General features: G+C 41.6%; 1 protein-coding gene across 1 annotated transcript in view; it reads right to left on the bottom strand.

Moving 5' to 3' along the window:
• Positions 1–19,306, bottom strand: part of LOC138953571 (proteasome activator complex subunit 4B-like) — a 47,968-nt gene that overhangs the window by 11,838 nt on the left and 16,824 nt on the right. The window contains exons 22-35 of the mRNA XM_070325414.1: positions 18,812–18,870; positions 18,334–18,396; positions 18,078–18,133; positions 17,592–17,690; positions 15,847–15,909; positions 15,056–15,151; positions 14,450–14,575; positions 12,190–12,384; positions 11,562–11,701; positions 10,901–10,954; positions 10,057–10,186; positions 9,395–9,639; positions 8,679–8,874; positions 649–813 (exon numbers count right to left, since the gene is read on the bottom strand). Coding sequence (XP_070181515.1) covers positions 649–813; positions 8,679–8,874; positions 9,395–9,639; positions 10,057–10,186; positions 10,901–10,954; positions 11,562–11,701; positions 12,190–12,384; positions 14,450–14,575; positions 15,056–15,151; positions 15,847–15,909; positions 17,592–17,690; positions 18,078–18,133; positions 18,334–18,396; positions 18,812–18,870 — 1,687 coding nt within the window. The remainder of the gene's footprint in view (positions 1–648; positions 814–8,678; positions 8,875–9,394; positions 9,640–10,056; positions 10,187–10,900; positions 10,955–11,561; positions 11,702–12,189; positions 12,385–14,449; positions 14,576–15,055; positions 15,152–15,846; positions 15,910–17,591; positions 17,691–18,077; positions 18,134–18,333; positions 18,397–18,811; positions 18,871–19,306) is intronic.

Genomic DNA, 19,306 nt, shown 5'->3' with positions numbered 1-19,306 from the left:
CCCATTAAAGACCCAGAGTTTCCAGCTAAAGTCTTGGAAACACATTAACACCTTGCATACACACCCACTAAGCTAGCCTCATGCTACCCTCGTGGCAGTGTAAAAAACAGTGTCACATGCAGAGATCTCAGTTCTCAACATAAGGCATAAAAAAAAATAGGTGTGGTTACGGTAACCCGACCTACCCTATTTTTAGGGGCCGACCCTATAACTTTTTATTACATTTGTAAAAAAAAAACCCACAAAAAACAAGAAAACGAGTGCAGAAAACGCAATGAAAGCGAAAGCGCCCGAGTCGCACACTTATTTCCCTGTCAAGTAGGTTTAATTTGTACACATTAGAAAAAAAAAGTAAAAAAAAAAAAAGTGATTGCCTACCTTCCTACCCTATTTTTTTGGGCTATGTTACCATAACCACACCTATTTTTTTGTGTGGCCTAAGGTGACCCTGAGAGTTAAAAAAAAAGCTCAGGAACACAGAAGAAGAAGAAATACTAGTACAGAGGAACCTCCCATTTAAGACCTCCAAAATTATGAGAAAACCAGGTCTTAAATTGGAGGGAGTCTTAAAATGGGGGAAATTTACAGAGGCTATGAACAGAATGTCTGAGAAAACCAGGTCTTAAAAGGGGGATGCCAGTGTAATACCTTCTCAAAGGGCCAGTGTTTGGATCCCCGTATCAAGCCAGACAGGACCTCCATGGCGCAGCGCTGACTGCTGTCGTGTTTGTCGTGACTCGTGTCCTTCACCAGACGCTCCAGGTGAGGCTGGAAGATCTCCAGGAACTTGTCACCATAGTTACGGAACAACCCCTGCAAGCACGTAACACTCGGTGATAAAGAGAGCTCCTTACAAGTTTAAAACAGAATTTTTGTCATACTTGCTATCATCAAAATAGGGCTATGTTCGTACTGATCCCTCTGGAATATTGCCCTTTTCTAAATTTGAAATCATCTCATCAAGTCATGTTCAAACATGATGCGAGAAAAAAGAAACATGCAGCTGCATTTATCAGCAATACAGAATAGAAGTTTGCAAAATAGCTGAATAATAAATACATGTATTCAGTTATCTCTTTTAAAAGAAAGAACAACAAGTCGCGTAAGGCGAAAATACAACATTTAGTCAAGTAGCTGTCGAACTCACAGAATGAAACTGAACGCAATGCAACGCAGCAAGACCGTATACTCGTAGTCCACCGCTCACGGCATAGGCAGTGAAATTGACAAGAAGAGCGGGGTAGTAGTTGCGCTAAGAAGGATAGCACGCTTTTCTGTACCTCTCTTTGTTTTAACTTTCTGAGCGTGTTTTTAATCCAAACATATCATATCTATATGTTTTTGGAATCAGGAATCGACAAGGAATAAGATGAAAGTGTTTTTAAATTGATTTCGACAAATGAATTTTGATAATAATTTTTATATATTTAATTTTCAGAGCTTGTTTTTAATCCAAATATAACATATTTATATGTTTTTGGAATCAGCAAATGATGGAGAATAGGATGAACGTAAATTTGGATCGTTTTATAAATTTTTATTTTTTTTTTACAATTTTCCGATTTTTAATGACCAAAGTCATTAATCAATATTTCTTTCGAATACATCACCTCAATTTAACTAATAGGAGTTACCTTACTTACGAGTGCTAGACTGAGAAGCGTCCTATGTTACCAGTACTAGACTGTAAACAAGGTCGCTAACTCTAGATTTCCGTCGGTATACCATTTAGGGGAGTAGTCTCCCTTTGTCGGTAGTACCTCTCTGCGCATGTGCCAATGCCCATAATCCCCAGTTTCAATTTCTTGCTACGGGGAGCTAGACGTGTATTTAGACCTTTCCCGTCTAAGAAGACTTCCTTCACAGGAACTACAACATTCACCTTCAATCACGGTTTGGGCTTTCCTTTTTAAGGGCGATTAATACGCCCGTATACATTCAATGATTCATCACGTTGAACAACGTAACGAACCGTGAAAATGAAAGTGAAACGGCTTAAAAATGTAACAAAGTTACTTGGTCATAAGTAGAAGGTACTTCAATCATCAATGATACCTTGTTGACACACAGAGCCTAACAGGCTCCGTTACTTGTCTTTTTTAACTAGTGAACATGCAATTGAACGACAACTATTCTTTACTCAGTCGTTACGAATGTCGAACAGATATTTACAGCGGTTGGACCGGTTTCATTGGCGCAATAGAACTCCGCGAACGATAACTTACCTTGCCGCTTTCAATGGAAAGCAACGGCAGGTCACCCTACACATCAATGTAGGAATACGAACAAGACCTTCAACTTCGAAATTACCCGGAAGTTTTTTGCGTTTTAACAGCTTTTTATCAACTACAGCAAGGTTTACCATGCGCGTTATCCCGACCGGAAGCGCATTTCTGATCCGAATTTTTAGGCGTACAAAGTACCGAGCGCCCGCGAAGGTTACATACGGCGTATGAATACTTCTGTCATTACAAACTGCGATGACTCTTGCGGGCAGCGTAGATACGGAACGCAGTACGCTTGAACGCTGATTGAACTGAAGGCACAGAGCGCCCGCGAATGTTACATATGGCGTATGAATACTTCGGTCATTACAAACTGCGATGACTTTTGCGGGCAGCGTAGATACGGACCGCAGTACGCTTGAACGCTGATAGAACTGAAAGCGGGTTGTATCGAAGAATAACAACAACAAACCTCGCCCGCTTGGAAAGAAAACCAAACACTGAGATTGAGATATGCGCCTCCGGGAATATTACGGAGGGAACTTCCTTTACTCTCAGAGAAAGGCAAGTAATTCTCTCTCCTATGTTTCTGGGAAACGATGTTTTCTGCGGTTGGCAGATTATGGTTTTGGTATTTTTATCAGATGATCATGGTGGACTCACAGAGACCACGTGGTGGTACTTCTTCAAATTGGATAAAGAATACTTTCCTTGCCAACTTAACTTGATTAACTTGTAAACTTGTATGCGTGCATACATACACATTATATATATATAAATATATATTTAAAAAAAATAAAAATAAAAAAAATAAAAAAAAAAAAATAAATAAAAATTTTTTTTTTTTTTTTTTTTTTTAAATTGACAAGGAAGAATTAAAGTGTATGCAAACACAGATGGGACATCTTTTTTGGGATATAATCCTTTTTTCTTGGCAAAGGGTATCAAAGAAGTCAGTTGATGTTACAAATTCCATTTTCATGGAGTGTTTAAATCAGCTATCTGAGTGGTAAAAGATTTAACTTATGGATAAACTCAAGTGTTTACACTTTGAGATTTACACTCAGCTAAAATCTGTTGATACCACAGTGCCAGGAGACAGCTCTTCAAATTCAATTAGAACAGGCACACATATATACTTATGTTCTGTTCCAGTGCACAATTGATGTACATTACACTTGAATGACATGTTATGAATAATATACAGTTGAAACCATGCCTTAGGGGCATGAATAAACTTGGTTGTTAACACATGAGTATTACACTCAGCTGAGTTTTCACAACATGCAAGATCGAGCAAGGCTCTGAATAATACTCACAGGGGAGCTTCCTATAATGTTGTCATGCCTCTACTTATTCCTGGTTCGTAGGCAAAACCTAAGCCTTTGACCTTTAACAAGGCCACATCTCTACTGTTGTCACCTAATCCTACGACTAGGTTCTCAGAAGTAGACAACAGGACCTAACAATAAGAGGCCGCCCTTAAATAACACTGGCTCTAGTCAGGTTCATACAAGGGATACAATGTTTATCATTTCATATTATGGAAAATATAACATATTTGCTAAACGGATGTTGTTACAACACACAATTAACTATGCCTCCTAGACAGAGCGGCTACTCTCATGAGAAAGGTACTGGATAAACTCTTGGCACATCCATGCCGTTATCAGTACGAGGGGGAATTAAGTCATATTGACATGTATTTATATATACGTAGACATTACCAAACAGACAATGTCGGGCGCTCTGGGGGAATACCTCCAGTAAGCACAGGAAGAGACAGGCTTCCTTTTCGCCCTGGTAACTCCCAGGATTGTTGCGACAGCTTATGACAGACCCTCCAGCTGTCAGGCAAGACGTCCACTGGACGTAACATGAGTAGAATCTCCCTGAGGTAGCTACAGCCTCGTCTGCAACCTCTCCCTTGAGGTGACCCCGAAACACGGCTGTTGACAGGACTGGGCCCCTCCCACCACTATCTTTGCCAGGGTTCCCCATCATGATGGTGGCTTCATGCATTTTGACTACCAGTATTCAGTGCTGCAAACTGCCTGTAGCGATGCTTCAGCACCGGAAGGACAGCTCCCGCCCCCCTTTGCCTGTCTACCACCTCCTGACGGACTGAGGAAGACCTAATGTTTAACGCTCTTGGAACTAGACCAACACTTCACGCCTGACCATATTCAACAGTGCCCAGCTACACAGAAGTCTGGGAGTGTGAGGAGAATGCCTAGAGCCTCCTAGTTATCTTCATCACCTGGAATGGAGAGCTAATGGTTAGAGGCTACAACCTTCACACCGGGGAGCCGCCCTACCAGTAACAAGATGGCACCTGTAATCTGCATACAGATCACCAGTCAAACAGTGGTGGACAACTGAACAGGGTATAATAGTCACATCAGTTTCCATGCATACTGCAAGCTCTTGAGGTCTCTAGATGTCTCCTTCGGATACACAGTTACAAGACAGACACTGCGTACCAAGATAAGAGGAATCAAAGTGTCTCAAGACATTTGCCTGAGGAAACGACTCTGAAGATCACTCACACTTGGAGTGGAGCTTGTTCAACAGGGTAACAGGCCCAAGAATCTTGCCATACAAGCGTCGGGCAACACGGGTGAGCATGTTCAGGCTACATCACAAGGCGGGGAGCTGTTGGAGATAACGCAGAGACGGGGGAAGAAGTGCTCTGAGATCGTCAAGTACAGAATGCTTTCATGACCTGTGGACGGACTCAGCGTAACAACTTGTAAGAGTTGCCCCTTCTTCCTGAATGTCATCTGACACCCGCATCAGCCAGGGGATGATGATAGAAATGTCAGATTGTACAGTCGACACTCAACAGAGGATGTCCGACACCTGTAACAGGTCACATCTCGACTGATAATGGTAACAACTCTGGCAGAAGCATCAACAGGAGAGACGACAGTAGACGTCCTAGAGAAGGGATGGGCCGTTTAAGATCACTGGGCAGGTGCCCCTGAGATGATCAGCAGCTTTTGGAAGACAACCTACCCCAGGGTCAGGCAGTCCTTAGGCTACAAAACCTCATGGTTATCATCCTTGGACCAAGTCAAGAACCGCCCTGATATGGCGCTTCGTGGTCGGCTGGGCGTTAAGCAAACAAACAAACCAAGTCAAGGCAAAACCCTTCAACAGGGACAGCACTCAACCTACGTCATGCTTCAGAGACGGACAGACTTGACTAAAGAGGGAATGTCTCCCGAGGTGACTCCGCCCGTTTTTCCATGGACTTTCCAGGAAGGACACTGTCTGAGGTCTGGCCAGCCTTCCGCACTATGAGATCCATGGGCCAGATTTCATAGATCAAGGAGGACCTCTCAGCCCATGCGGATTGATTAGTGCTGCCAGACATCTTGGACTGGGTAAACCATACGTCCCTCCATCATTGAGTCAAATTTTCCTGGAACAAGAAGAGCTTCCTCTACCTTTAGGGGTATTGGGTACGGCCACAGACACACTTGGATTTGGGAAGGCTCAGCCACCCCTTCCAACCGAACCTTGAATTGGACAAGCTTCGTTTGCCTCTTACAACTGGCGCTCTAAGATCCCTGGACCACAGAGATAAGACCTAGAGGTATTCCTCCCCCGAAAGGCATAATGAGTGCGGCAATACCTTTGACAGTGGGTGAATGTGTCCATCCCATCCATATGTAGACTCTCAGATGCCTGGACTCAAAAGCTAAAGGAGCTGGAGGAAAGAGACACAGTGAGATCCTAGCAGGAGCTAGGAATACCACACAAGGCTATCTCCCTCGCTCCCAGTCTACGGTGACACAAGGTTATTGGGTGAGTATAAGTTGTGTCACTCTAAGAGCTTGAGGTAGAGACACAGTGAGATCCTAGCAGGAGCCAGGAATACCACACCAGCCTTTTCTCCCTCGCTCGAAGAGCCTGAGGTAGAGACACAGTGAGATCCTAGCTGGAGCCAGGAATACCACACCAGCCTATCTCACTCACTCCCAGTCTACGGCTACGCGTCGTTTTTGGGCGAGAAACGTGGCAACTCGGGTGCTGACTAAGACCTTTGTCAAGTCAGAACTATGCATCAGACCAAGAGAGTACACCTCCTGCCTCAGGCAGGGGCCTGAAAACAACTCTGCATAGTCACCCTAGAGCTCAGCTCCACAAACAGCTGAAGTGCCCCAGAGCTCACAAAGCTATGCTGGTCAGACAATGCAACACTTGCCGCCCGCAGCCACGCCTACTGATAATCCAGATATGGACTTGGGTGATCTAGGCAGAAGTACTACTGAGATCACAACATAAGACATCTTTGTGAGTTCAACTACCAGGGGGCAGAACTTTGCATCAGCCCAAGATAGTGCACCTTCGGCCATAGGCCGGAGAACATCACTGCATAGTCATCTAAGAACTTGTGAGCTCTACAGAAATCTGGAGTGTCCCAGAACCCACAAAACCTATGCTGGGCAGACAACCCAGCAGATGCCACCTACAACCATGTTTACAGAAAACCTAGATCAAGGACCTGGCTGATCAAGCCAGTAAACGGTCCTGCTGAAATCACAAATGGGACCTCTCAGTGAGTTGCATGCCAGGCATGGCACCCTCTTGAGTAAGACAAGAGCGGTCATTCAGCCAATAAGGGCTCAGAGATGCCCATGGTCACTGGGGACCCCCTCACGCTATAAGTGTGGAATTTCAAAGTAAGAAGCAGGTTTTCCCCTTGGGTAAAGGCAATACAGCTGGCTGTCTTTCACTGGCTATTCTAGGACAAATGGTACCTATAACCATTAAGGGTAGGCTTATAGCCCCCACATGCGTTGAGACAGGCACAGGAAAGGTGCAGACAGTGACCGTACTGCTGAGCGCACTTGCGCTTACTTCCTGTCACGCAGGAGGAACAGCTAAGTCAGCCTGAATTTACACTGGTATCTGTGCCTACCATCCTCATTAGAGAGGTAAATTCAGAGAGGATATATATATTCATTCATGCGACTGGCACAATTGTTTGCCATGGAAAGTGGTGCCTCAGACCAGAATTCTACAGGATCTCTGGAAACTCTGTCAATCTCCCTTAAATGGAGGATCAGTCGCAGAGACGCACCTTGGTGATAAGTTCAAGGTATTAGAGGAATTGTTATCTCTGACCATTCCTCATCTTTTAGGTCGTTCACCTGATCCGCCTGCAGAACTTTACGTTGCTGGGGAGTTGGGTCGCTCAAGGCGCATAATGGCAAGTCATAACCATAACCCAACATTGATAAAGACAAGTGATCAGAGGAATAGTAACGACCATCGAGTAGAAACCAGCTCTACATTGACAGGTGGGACTTTCTTTCGATTGTCCCTTTCTGGAGCAAGTTGACACAGTGGCAAGAATGCAACTTGCCACTCGCCCGACTCAGGATTTCTTGCTTCTCAGTCCGATGATCTATCCTTTTCTTCCCCCGATTTTACAGGGGGGATTCCGGACAAATGGGCTGAGTCGGGTGAGGTGACACTAGATTACCGATCGAAAGTCAACCCTCCAGCCTGTTATCTATTCTCCTATTAGTTAAATTGAGGTGATGTATTCGAAAGAAATATGTATTTTTTACAAGTAAAATGACTATTTCTAAGAATACTCACCTCAATTTAACCAGAGACCCTCCCACCAACCCCGCTATTGACTTAATAGCTTCGAATTGAAACTGGGGATTATGGGCATTGGCACATGCGCAGAGAGGTACTACCGACAAAGGGAGACTACTCCCCTAAATGGTATACCGACGGAAATCTAGAGTTAGCGACCTTGTTTACAGTCTAGTACTGGTAACATAGGACGCTTCTCAGTCTAGCACTCGTAAGTAAGGTAACTCCTATTAGTTAAATTGAGGTGAGTATTCTTAGAAATAGTCATTTTACTTGTAAAAAATACATTTTTAAGCCACCAAGCTGAAATGCAATTCCAAAGTCCGGGCTTCGTCGAAGATTGCTTGACTAAAATGTCAATCAATCTGGTTGAAAAATAAGGTCGTCACAGTGCCGCCTCAACTTTCACGAAAAGCCGGATATGACGTCATCAAAGACATTTATCAAAAAAATGAAAAAAACGTATGGAGATTTCATACCCAGGAACTCTCATGTCAAATTTCATAAAGATCGGTCCAGTAGTTTAGTCTGAATCGCTCTACACACACACACACACACACACACGCACAGACAGACACACATACACCACGACCCTCGTCTCGATTCCCCCCTCGATGTTAAAACATTTAGTCATAACTTGACTAAATGTAAAAAGAAGAAGAGATACCGCTTAGCCGAAAAAGATATTAAGTTTATCTTGTTTCAAGGAAAGAACAAACAGAAGAAGAGATACTGCTTAGCAGAAGAAAACAAGAAAAACAACATGAACAAGAGTTCCAGCCTAACAACAATGTCTGATGTATCATCCCTGCTCCTTTGCCACAGATGTCCTACCTTGAAGAGCGTCAGGTGCTTGAGCTGGAACTTGTCTCTGCCCTTCTGCTCCTCCAGAGCCAGGAATTCCAGCAGTTTCTCCACAAACTCATTGCTGCTGAAACTCTCCTGCACTGGTCGCTCGTTCTCTGGAAGCTCCTCCAACGTACGCACAAACTTGGGCTGCTGGCTGTCTTCTGCGTACTTGTATAGAGTCCTGCATAAAAAGTTCATGCTCTCTGGTTAATTCAAGATGATAATAGCCATTGTAAAGCGCTACGAGTTTTAGAGACGCGCTATATAAATGTTCTCTTCTTATTATTATAATTTGTTCTGCAGAGAGCAGACGACAAAATCAAGGAGAGATAGATAGTTGCATCCACATTCATGGAAAGTTCAGAGCAATCTTGCACAAGCAGGGAAAAAGTCAAGCCTTGTACTGTTTGATGTTTTCAGACTTGAGAGCTATAGTTCACACTGCTACATAGCAGCATGCGGAGACTGCGATGACCAGTCAAACTGACTCACTTGACTTGGTCATGCTGCTGCCTATGCGCCTACGTATGATTTCAAACCTGAAAAGTTCATTGCAACTAGCATGACTTATTCAAGTCTATGAATCTATTAATCATTTTACACCCTACTCTCCACGCTCAAAACTGACTCTATCTTAGGAACTAAACAAGCTATTCCTCTCATCTTCTCTCCTAATTCTACATTTTGCAACGGTGACTTACGCTGGCCAGCAGTAGTATCCCAGGTGAGTCTTGGGCACAAAGGTGCTGGAGTCCCACAGTTCCTTGGTCGTGGGCAGCGCCGAGGAGTCGTACTGGTGCCACTTGTTGTCATCACGGTCACCAGGGGCCAAGGGGTCGCTGGGAAGGCAGGGTTTCGTTCCAGCAACGGCCTCAATGTCCACTGGCACTTTCTTCCGCTTGCGTTTCTGCTGCTTCAGGATTGTGGACAGAGCTGTGAGGGAAAGCTGTGAGAAAGAAGAATTCATGAAGTGAAAGCTGCCACAGTGAAGAGAAAAACAAACATAAAACTGAATTACTGACATCAACAAACTGGGGAAACAACCACAACAGAACAGAGAAAGTACAGAAGCAATAATCCAAAGAGTAAGAGAAATGCTGTTTGAAAAATTCAAGCCATTGTCCCATATACTGTATACTGGCAAATCTGGGAATCCAAGGGCCAGCTAAGTAGCCATAACCATTCAGTCATGGTTGGCTAACCAATAAACCAGTCAACAAGTCATTCAGCAACTGTGACAGCTACATCTTCCAATGAATCTCTCCGATACACGTCAAAGGACAGACACAACCTCCCTCACAGCCAACCAGCAAGATTAGCCACAGATTCATCCGTTAACATCTACAACAAAAAGAGTGCTGACCTTTCTGACGTAGATGAGGTCGTTGACACAGTGCTTGGTGAAGAGTTGTACCACTGACACAGGGATGGGTGTGTCTTCACGCAGTAACAGCGCTAGGAACTCCATGGCGTTCTGGTTGAACTTCCACGTCCTGCACAAGACAAAAGACACACATATTGACTCAAAGACATTTTACTGGGAAATTTGGATGTGAAACTGAATAAACCATCTCCTTACAATGCCATGATTGAATCGTTGTAAATGTGAATCACAAGCAGATTATCACTGGAGTCAGCAAATGAAGTCACACTGCAACAGCTCTGGTCAGATTGCGAAACTCTCACTCACTGCTATTGCAAAATCTACAAGCTTCTCTGCTTTTGTTATTGTATCACCTAATAATAGATGTTTTCCAGAAATACATGTAGCTCTGTCAGTTTTTGTAAACATCGAGGAAGAGTTGCGCCCCGTTTTAGTGTTTCTCAAGCAATAATATCTGCTAACAATAACACGTGGTCGACCAGTTGAAATCAGCGAATAACTGACTCCGATGTGTATGTTATGTAGTGTCCGATCGATAAGACACAGAAATCCTGACGAAGTTATTTCCGAACTTTGTCTATTGGCGAAACCTGCCAGCACTGTATACTAAAACAATAGCAAATACTTCAGAGAGAGAGAGAGAGAGAGAGAGAGAGAGAGAGAGAGAGAGAGAGAGAGAGAGAGAGAGAGAGAGAGAGAGAGAGAGAGAGAGAGAGAGAGAGAGAGAGAGAGAGAGAGAGAGAGAGAGAGAGAGACAGACAGACAGACAGACAGACAGACAGACAGAAAGACAGACAGACAGAAGGAAAGGATTCGTACTTACAACTTCCCACTCTCAACCAGCCCCACAAGCTCTTCCACCATCTGATTGTACAGACTGCAAATAAAGTATGGATAAATATTAATACAGATGAACATTTTCCTTTAAAAGCTATTGGTTACACTTACACTAAAACAAAGAAATGTTTTTTTTATATTGAATGATTTATCCAGAACGCAAAAGACTTTTTGCATGGTCAATCATTTTTGCAGTCAGACACTCATGCAGAATAGGCAATAACAACACCCCTTTGAGTTCAGCAAAATCCCGCCAGAACAAAGAATCTGCATACACATTCTGAAATCCACATACATCTTCCTGCACTTATATACTGTCAGGCATGGGAATTGAAAAAAATAAAAAATGGCTGAACATTTGTAAGTAATAGCAAAGTCGATGGCGCGAAGCGCCTAGCCCTGCTAGGCGGGTTTGGGGGCATTTTGGGCGGAATTTTTTTTTCTCCAAAGAACCCAACTGGTGTACTTTGGTGTCATCTAAGCTCCAAGTTTGCCATTATATTCAGTTTTAAGAACCATTTTTGCCTCCCCAATTTATTTTTTCGGCGGACACTTTTGCTTTTTCGGCGGAACAAAAAAAAATTCGGCGGAAATTTGCCTTTCGGCGGACAATTCCCATGCCTGACTGTGAAAACATGCTCAAATACCTGAGATTTTTTTTATTCCTCTCCTTCTCCACCTGTTTAGCTTGTGCCAGTTCTTGTGCAGACAGCGCCTTGCCAGGGATCTTGGGGGCGGAGGATGACTCCATCATCTTTTGGGCCGTTTCTAGACTCTCAGCAGAAATCTGGAAATGGACCATAAAGATGAATGAAAGATGAATCCAAACTGTGGCTGAAAACATCCTATGAATGACTTAGCAGCAAGGCCAGCAATGATTTTTGCATCTTGCAGTTTTGCAGTGTGTTTTTCCCCCCATCAACATTGACTGAAGAATACATCAACCCTATTAACAAGCACAAAGCATTGTTACTTAAAGAACAGATTTATTTTGTAGAACCTGACACAAACCACTTATCAAAGAAAATTAACAGACCAAACAATGTTTTTAAAGGTTCTGCAAGTGATAAACCCAAGACTTTTTCAATAACATCAGCTTTCCAATTCATGCAGCCCAATGGTATAATCACCGCCTGAAGGCCCCAAGGCCTAATTAGCTCCAAAACACTGAAGCCGTTTAAAACACATGGACACAGATGGTTGTTTATTATTTAAATGCTAATGCCTACCTGAACAAAACAATCCTCTCCCCATTAAAACAATGCAAAGACTAACCTCTATTGTGATGGCAACTGTCTCCTGCGACTTGGCAACCTTGGTGATGATGTCGTCGATGATTCTGAGGATGGAGGGTTTCTCGAAGTGTTGAGCTTGTGCGATGGCGGGCCACAGTTCTGTCAGGGTCTCCCAGTTTCTGCGGATTGCAAGCGTCCTTTTGTTGCCCGACCCAAGGATTGTGTGAAGAGCGCCCTGTAACATTGGATGCATTGAAGATTGAAGGAAGCTTGAAGTCTGACTATCTCCACAAAAATGAAAGTTTTGAATTGAATCGCAAGTTCATCTCGTGTCTCTCTTTACTGAATTTAAAGACTACCAATCTTACCCATGAAGCAAATAAGCAATAATTTGTGAGTTGCCCATGAGTCATTCTGTAGCTTGTATTCTCGAGTTCTACATATAATGTCATCACTAATCTTAGTTCTAGCGTATGAGTTGTTCTTCAGTACTGGTGACGGAAAGAGGGAAAAGTGGTCCAAATTCAAATCTCTAGTTTTGTTTTTTGAAATATAGCTTTTTATAAAGCAGAAATACTGTAGTATCTGATGTACATAAGAAAAAATCACTGGTTTACATGGTTCTTACATAATCTAACTTTTAAAGCTGGTTCTTGTGTGTCTGTGTGTATGTTTGTATGATGACGATAGGACCCGAAACGGCTGCACGGACTGAGACAGGAATTGCAGAGAATGTTCTTTGCCACTCGAGTCGTGTCATAGGGTACTTTTGGAATAGTAAATTTGAAAGGATTCTTTAAAAAACGGCGGAAAACATTATATACCCTGTGAGCTATCGAGGATCCTCCCCGTCTGGGCTGTCGAAACATGGTCTTGTTAAAAGACGTTTTCAAATGGTTAACGGGGAGATACACTCGAAGCACATGTAGCGAAGTTATGTTGCCAAATCATCAAAGATCAACATTTCACTACACGGATCGATGCACACAGTCGAAATAGATGTGACTTTCACACGACCGAAGACTACTTACTAGCAGACTAGCTGACGACAAGATCTAAATATTTAGATCAGTGAGAGCAATTCGTTGAAGAACAGTTACTCCGCTTATTCGTCTTCAGTTAAGCTTTTTTCCCCTGATTATCGCGAAACAACACAGTTGACATTTGTGTGTAAAATATCATAAATGTGTGGCGTGTTATCTCCGAATCAGTTTGTTATCTGCGTTTCGATGGTAATTCAGTTAGCGTGGAGTTACTTTGAATCGAAGGCGAAGGTAACCTGCGTTGCATGTGGGACAGCGTGAGCAAATTTGATTGCAATATTTTATACAGGAAGTAAATTTCAATGATTCTGGCTCAGTCTTGTAGATCTGTTATGCAGTGTTTTGGTAGTGTATCTGCTTTTCTACTATGAAGCTCATTTGGAGTGATACGCTGATCGAAGTGGGGTACCCTATGTGTGACATCGGCCGTATGCAGATTACGCCTCAGAACTCTCTCGCATTTCACAAAGACAACAATAATTTGCAACATTTCAAGAACTGCATCAGTTTTATTAGATACTATTTCAACAAAAACAGCACAAACACGACTATTATCAACAACACAGAACGGGAGGTAAGTCTTCAAAGATGCACCAAGTGTGCGTTCCCGTTTTTGGACGCCATTTTTGCTTGCATTTTCACAGTAAATCTTAATATTTCCATATCTATTGAATGATTTTGGTATTTTCTTTGATTGTGCCGATTCTCCTATCTCTCTGGCATGTACTGGGTGCTTTGTGACCAGTTTCTCCCCTAGGCTGTATTGTGACCAGTAGCAAAGAACAACTCATTTGCAAAAAACATAAGCTAAAAAATCAGAGGTTTTTTTCCAATTTCAGGAGCTTCTATCGATGACCAGACTATCAAAGGTTAGTAACGGAGTAACAAACTTAAGAGAGGTTACACAAAGTAATTTGTCAAAACATAAGACAGGGATTAATCTCTTTTTGTAACACATAGAATTGAATAAAATAAAATTAAGCCCAAATTTAATAACAGGCTTGGAGAGATACCCTACAAAAGCAACACAGAGATTTTTCTGCAGAAAGAAGAATGTTCTGCTACCGTCGAACCTGTCCCGGCGACCACCTCTCATAGACCACCACGAATATCCCTAACAATGTTTTTACTTTATAATTCACCTTTCTATACCAACACATGTCTTGAACGACCACTTTTGGTCGGTCCTTTGGGTGGATGTTACAGACTGTAATTGTAAAAAAATGGTTGCCAGAAGAGACTGAAGACAGCACTCACCTTGAAGCAGTGCTCCTCCACCTCTGGGTTCTTGAGGTGCGTGACCAGGGGGCTGATGAACTTAGGGTAGGTGTAGTGAAAGTAGGTGAAACACAGGTGAAGCACGTTCTGGGCTCTCTTGCGCACCTGCCAATATCATCAATTGCAAGTTGTTTACAAGATGACATTGACAGAGGAGGATGTATGATGATACACCAGTGAGAAAAAAAACAGCACTAACCTTCAAATTCAAATAGACACACAAACACATGTATACATGACTTAAAAACTGCCCTATTTGAAGTTATACCATCTGCAAGAAACAAAAAGTTGAAAAGCTCCTCAATATCATAGATGGTGATGACTTTTTTCATTGCACGAGACTTCCCTAACAGGGCTGATATCATGAACTGAAAGTATGCCTCCCAACCATCATCCATCCACCCCGCCCCCCCCCCAAAATTTATTATTGATTTTTGAATGATTGATGCAAAATCTGCAATCTCAACCATGATCTCTAAAGCTTTAAACAAAAGAAGGCCAAAATTGGCTGAAAAAATCTCCTGCCTGTCTTTAAAGTAATAGAAAGTGAAGAATAAGAGAAGGCAGATAAAAAAGATGACTCGCCTCTCTGTATCTGCTGACAGACAAGTCCAGGAGATCTGTGAAGAGATCCATGTGTCTGGTGGTCACAGCCCGTGATGGACCACTCAGCATCCGCGTCTGCAATATTCAGCCATTAACATATAAACAGCAATTGAAGTTGCTGTACTAGTTTACAAAACTGAATCTGTCGTTTTGTTTCAGCAAGAACCTTGACATGGCTAGTTAACGACCTTCACATTATGCAATGCAGATTCCACAGATATTAAGATGTAAATTATACCATAGATTTTGCTCAGAGATATCCACAAATCAGTTCATTGATCACAGGCATTAGGAAGAAGTCTGATCACTCCTTAAACAGCTTCTGTGCAGAAAAAAACCCTTCTCAACATCTTGTTTTTTGCACCATTGAAACATACTGTCAGTAAATACATGATTCAACTGTGTGATCAAATAAGCAGAGCAAAACTTCACATTATACCATTGATATATCCTGTCAGAATATAAATGAGCTAACTTTGTGATCAAAGTTCAAACACTCAGCAAAGCATTCTTGACCCAAATCAATCAACCTCAATCTAACCTTCATCCAGAAGTCAGTCTTCAGTCAGTCAACCATGAACTGACCTCTATTATTATGTTACAATTCAGATGTATTCTGTGTTTGACTGGTGTATTGTTATTACTGTGCAATATGAAAAGCACAGAGCACGGAACTATTATTTGGTTCGCACTTTTTAAGCTCTTATTATCATTACATAGCGATTTTGTATTCACAAATCAGTCATCGAGTCAATGAACCATGAACTGACCTCATGTAGCAGGGTGACCCTGTCCACCAGAACTGGCCTGATGTGCTTGGTCTTGGTGCTCAGCTGCAATGCATACTTTCACAATTTGCAAGTGAACATAGAGTGATATCTTCACACTTTCACAATTTGCAAGTGAACATAGAGTGATATCTTCACACTTTCACAATTTGCAAGTGAACATAGAGTGATATCTTCACACTTTCACAATTTGCAAGTGAACACAGAGTGATATCTTCACACTTTCACAATTTGCAAGTGAACATAGAGTGATATCTTCACACTTTCACAATTTGCAAGTGAACATAGAGTGATATCTTCACACTTTCACAATTTGCAAGTGAACACAGAGTGATATCTTCACACTTTCACAATTTGCAAGTGAACATAGAGTGATATCTTCACACTTTCACAATTTGCAAGTGAACATAGAGTGATATCTTCACACTTTCACAATTTGCAAGTGAACATAGAGTGATATCTTCACACTTTCACAATTTGCAAGTGAACATAGAGTGATATCTTCACACTTTCACAATTTGCAAGTGAACATAGAGTGATATCTTCACACTTTCACAATTTGTAAGTGAACATAGAGTGATATCTTCACACTTTCACAATTTGCAAGTGAACATAGAGTGATATCTTCACACTTTCACAATTTGCAAGTGAACATAGAGTGATATCTTCACACTTTCACAATTTGCAAGTGAACATAGAGTGATATCTTCACACTTTCACAATTTGCAAGTGAACATAGAGTGATATCTTCACACTTTCACAATTTGCAAGTGAACATAGAGTGATATCTTCACAATTCACAATTTGCAAGTGAACATAGAGTGATATCTTCACACTTTCACAATTTGCAAGTGAACATAGAGTGATATCTTCACACTTTCACAATTTGCAAGTGAACACAGAGTGATATCTTCACACTTTCACAATTTGCAAGTGAACATAGAGTGATATCTTCACACTTTCACAATTTGCAAGTGAACACAGAGTGATATCTTCACACATTCACAATTTGCAAGTGAACACATTGCAATATCTTCACACATTCACAATTTGTAGCTTAACACGTTGCAATGTCTTCACACATTCACAATTTGTAGCTTAACACGTTGCAATGTCTTCACACATTCACAATTTGTAGCTTAACACGTTGCAATGTCTTCACACATTCACAATTTGTAGCTTAACACGTTGCAATGTCTTCACACATTCACAATTTGTAGCTTAACACGTTGCAATGTCTTCACACATTCACAATTTGTAGCTTAACACGTTGCAATGTCTTCACACATTCACAATTTGTAGCTCAACACAGAGCAATATCCAATGCTGTTGAGCATACCCACACTTAACACTTGCATTAATACTTAGTACACACAATGTGGCTCAGTCATCCAAATGGAAAGTTCATGTGTAAATATCGTTTTTTTTATCACACTGCCCTCCTGTCTTTGAAGGATGCATTCTCTTATAAAGCAGCTTTTAGCTAGGTCTAATGTGTGTCAAACAGAAAAAAGGATCTTGAATGTGGTTTTTAAGAAAAATATCCAATGAAAGCCAATTTTAAAGATATTTGTTTTCTTCTTCATCTTCTTGTCCGTCATTTGAATCATACCAACTCTTGTGCAGATAGTGTCAGGAATTTAGAGCAGTGTTGACCTGCTTTTTCAATTTAAATATCTTTTTGTATTCCTTGAGTTATGTAGTGCAAATCCACCCAAGTGTCTAACCTGATTTTGAAGCGCTGCCTTGACAACATGAAAGCTTTTCCACCTTGCGTCCACATCATTCTTCTGGATCCCATGGAACATCATCACACAGTCGCAAATCTGAAAAACAGTTGTCGGATCATTAGGTAATGAATCAGAGCAAAAGTTATTGCACTCCTCAAGCCCAGTTCGTTACAATGACTCACCTTAATCGAATGATAAAATGAGGATGAAAGTCGCTTGTTCATTTTAATGATTGTTATTCTCTCAGGTGCCAGGAGAATGATTCCGAATAAAACCACGCACATACACACAACATCTACTTTCATCATTTTAGGAGTTCAAGTATCTATCTGGACAGACTAAAGACTAAGAAGATAGCTGTGTGCAAAGAAGAAATTAAGAGATGTATAGGAGGTAGAAGTCAGAGCTAAGTCAAAACTAGCGCACAGGCAGTGGGCCACTCACACGCTCAACTGTTTGGAATAACACTTTCTCTGTTCTTACCTGAATGATTTTGAACATGCTCTGTGTATCATCTTCCCTGGATTCCTTCATGTACCCTAGAAACATAAAGCTACAGCATAATTTATTTGTTTCAAATACATTTTTCAGGCACAATAAAACTAAAAACATAACATTATCAAGAAACAAAAACAGAAAAGAAATATCAAACAACAACAAAACATGAAGACACAACAATAAAAGAGCAAACAAACACAAATACTAAACATTAACCAGCATATTTTTCATACAATCTTACTCAGTAGTTGTCGCATAGCATCCGAGATCTCAGCACGAATGTTCTTGCCCTCCAGTGAGATATCTGCAACAACAACAAAATATATAAATAACATTAAAAAACAACAACAACAGGAACAAATATTATTGACTCACCTTTGGCATACATCATATGAATCTGAAAGAAATTATGTGCTGCTCTAACTCCATAAATGCTCATGCAACACACATTTTCTATTTGTTTACCTGAACACACCCAAGTGTGACCTTGCAATTTAATGAGGCTTGTGTCATGTCTGGAGGAAATCAAACCCAAGAAGTATGTGAAGTTTCAAAGCTCTAGCTTCATAAACAGTTGGAGAGACACTGCTCATTACTAAAACTCTGCCGATTACTCAGGTGAATCAAAAACTGCACACTCACGCTACAAATAGTAAATACGAACACACACAGCTTGAGTAATCCACAAAACACGAGTATTAACAAAACACAGCACTTGCCTCTTTTCACTTGCATCGTCCTACAGCAAAAGCGTTTCATGGAAACCTGGCTCTCTTTTCTGCAGACATAATGGAAAACACACACGTAAAATAAATCATTGTCTTTTCTTGATAATACCATGAAATAGCCAGCACATTTGATTAACCCTGCTTCTTTTCTTTTTACAGTCACATAGAAAGACTGGTGGAGAGAGAGAGAGAGAGAGAGAGAGAGAGAGAGAGAGAGAGAGAGAGAGAGAGAGAGAGAGAGAGAGAGAGAGAGAGAGAGAGAGAGAGAGAGAGAGAGAGAGAGAGAGCACCCATTGCACACCGGTACGACCGAACTAAGGTAACGTTAAATTACTGTTGTGCAGCGGGTTGAAAGAATACCCTATACCTCGGAGATATACCTTCACTCGGTCTCAACGACGTCACGTGACATGTTATATGGTGGAAGAGAATTAACATGGATCGGGAACTTACAGGACAACCGCGGCTGTGCTTGCAAGTTTGGAT

This window comes from Littorina saxatilis, linkage group LG17 (genome assembly GCF_037325665.1).
Source record: "Littorina saxatilis isolate snail1 linkage group LG17, US_GU_Lsax_2.0, whole genome shotgun sequence".
Classification (NCBI taxonomy): domain Eukaryota; kingdom Metazoa; phylum Mollusca; class Gastropoda; order Littorinimorpha; family Littorinidae; genus Littorina; species Littorina saxatilis.
Note: the sequence above shows the minus strand (reverse complement) of the source record. Positions and strands in the feature narration are given on the sequence as shown.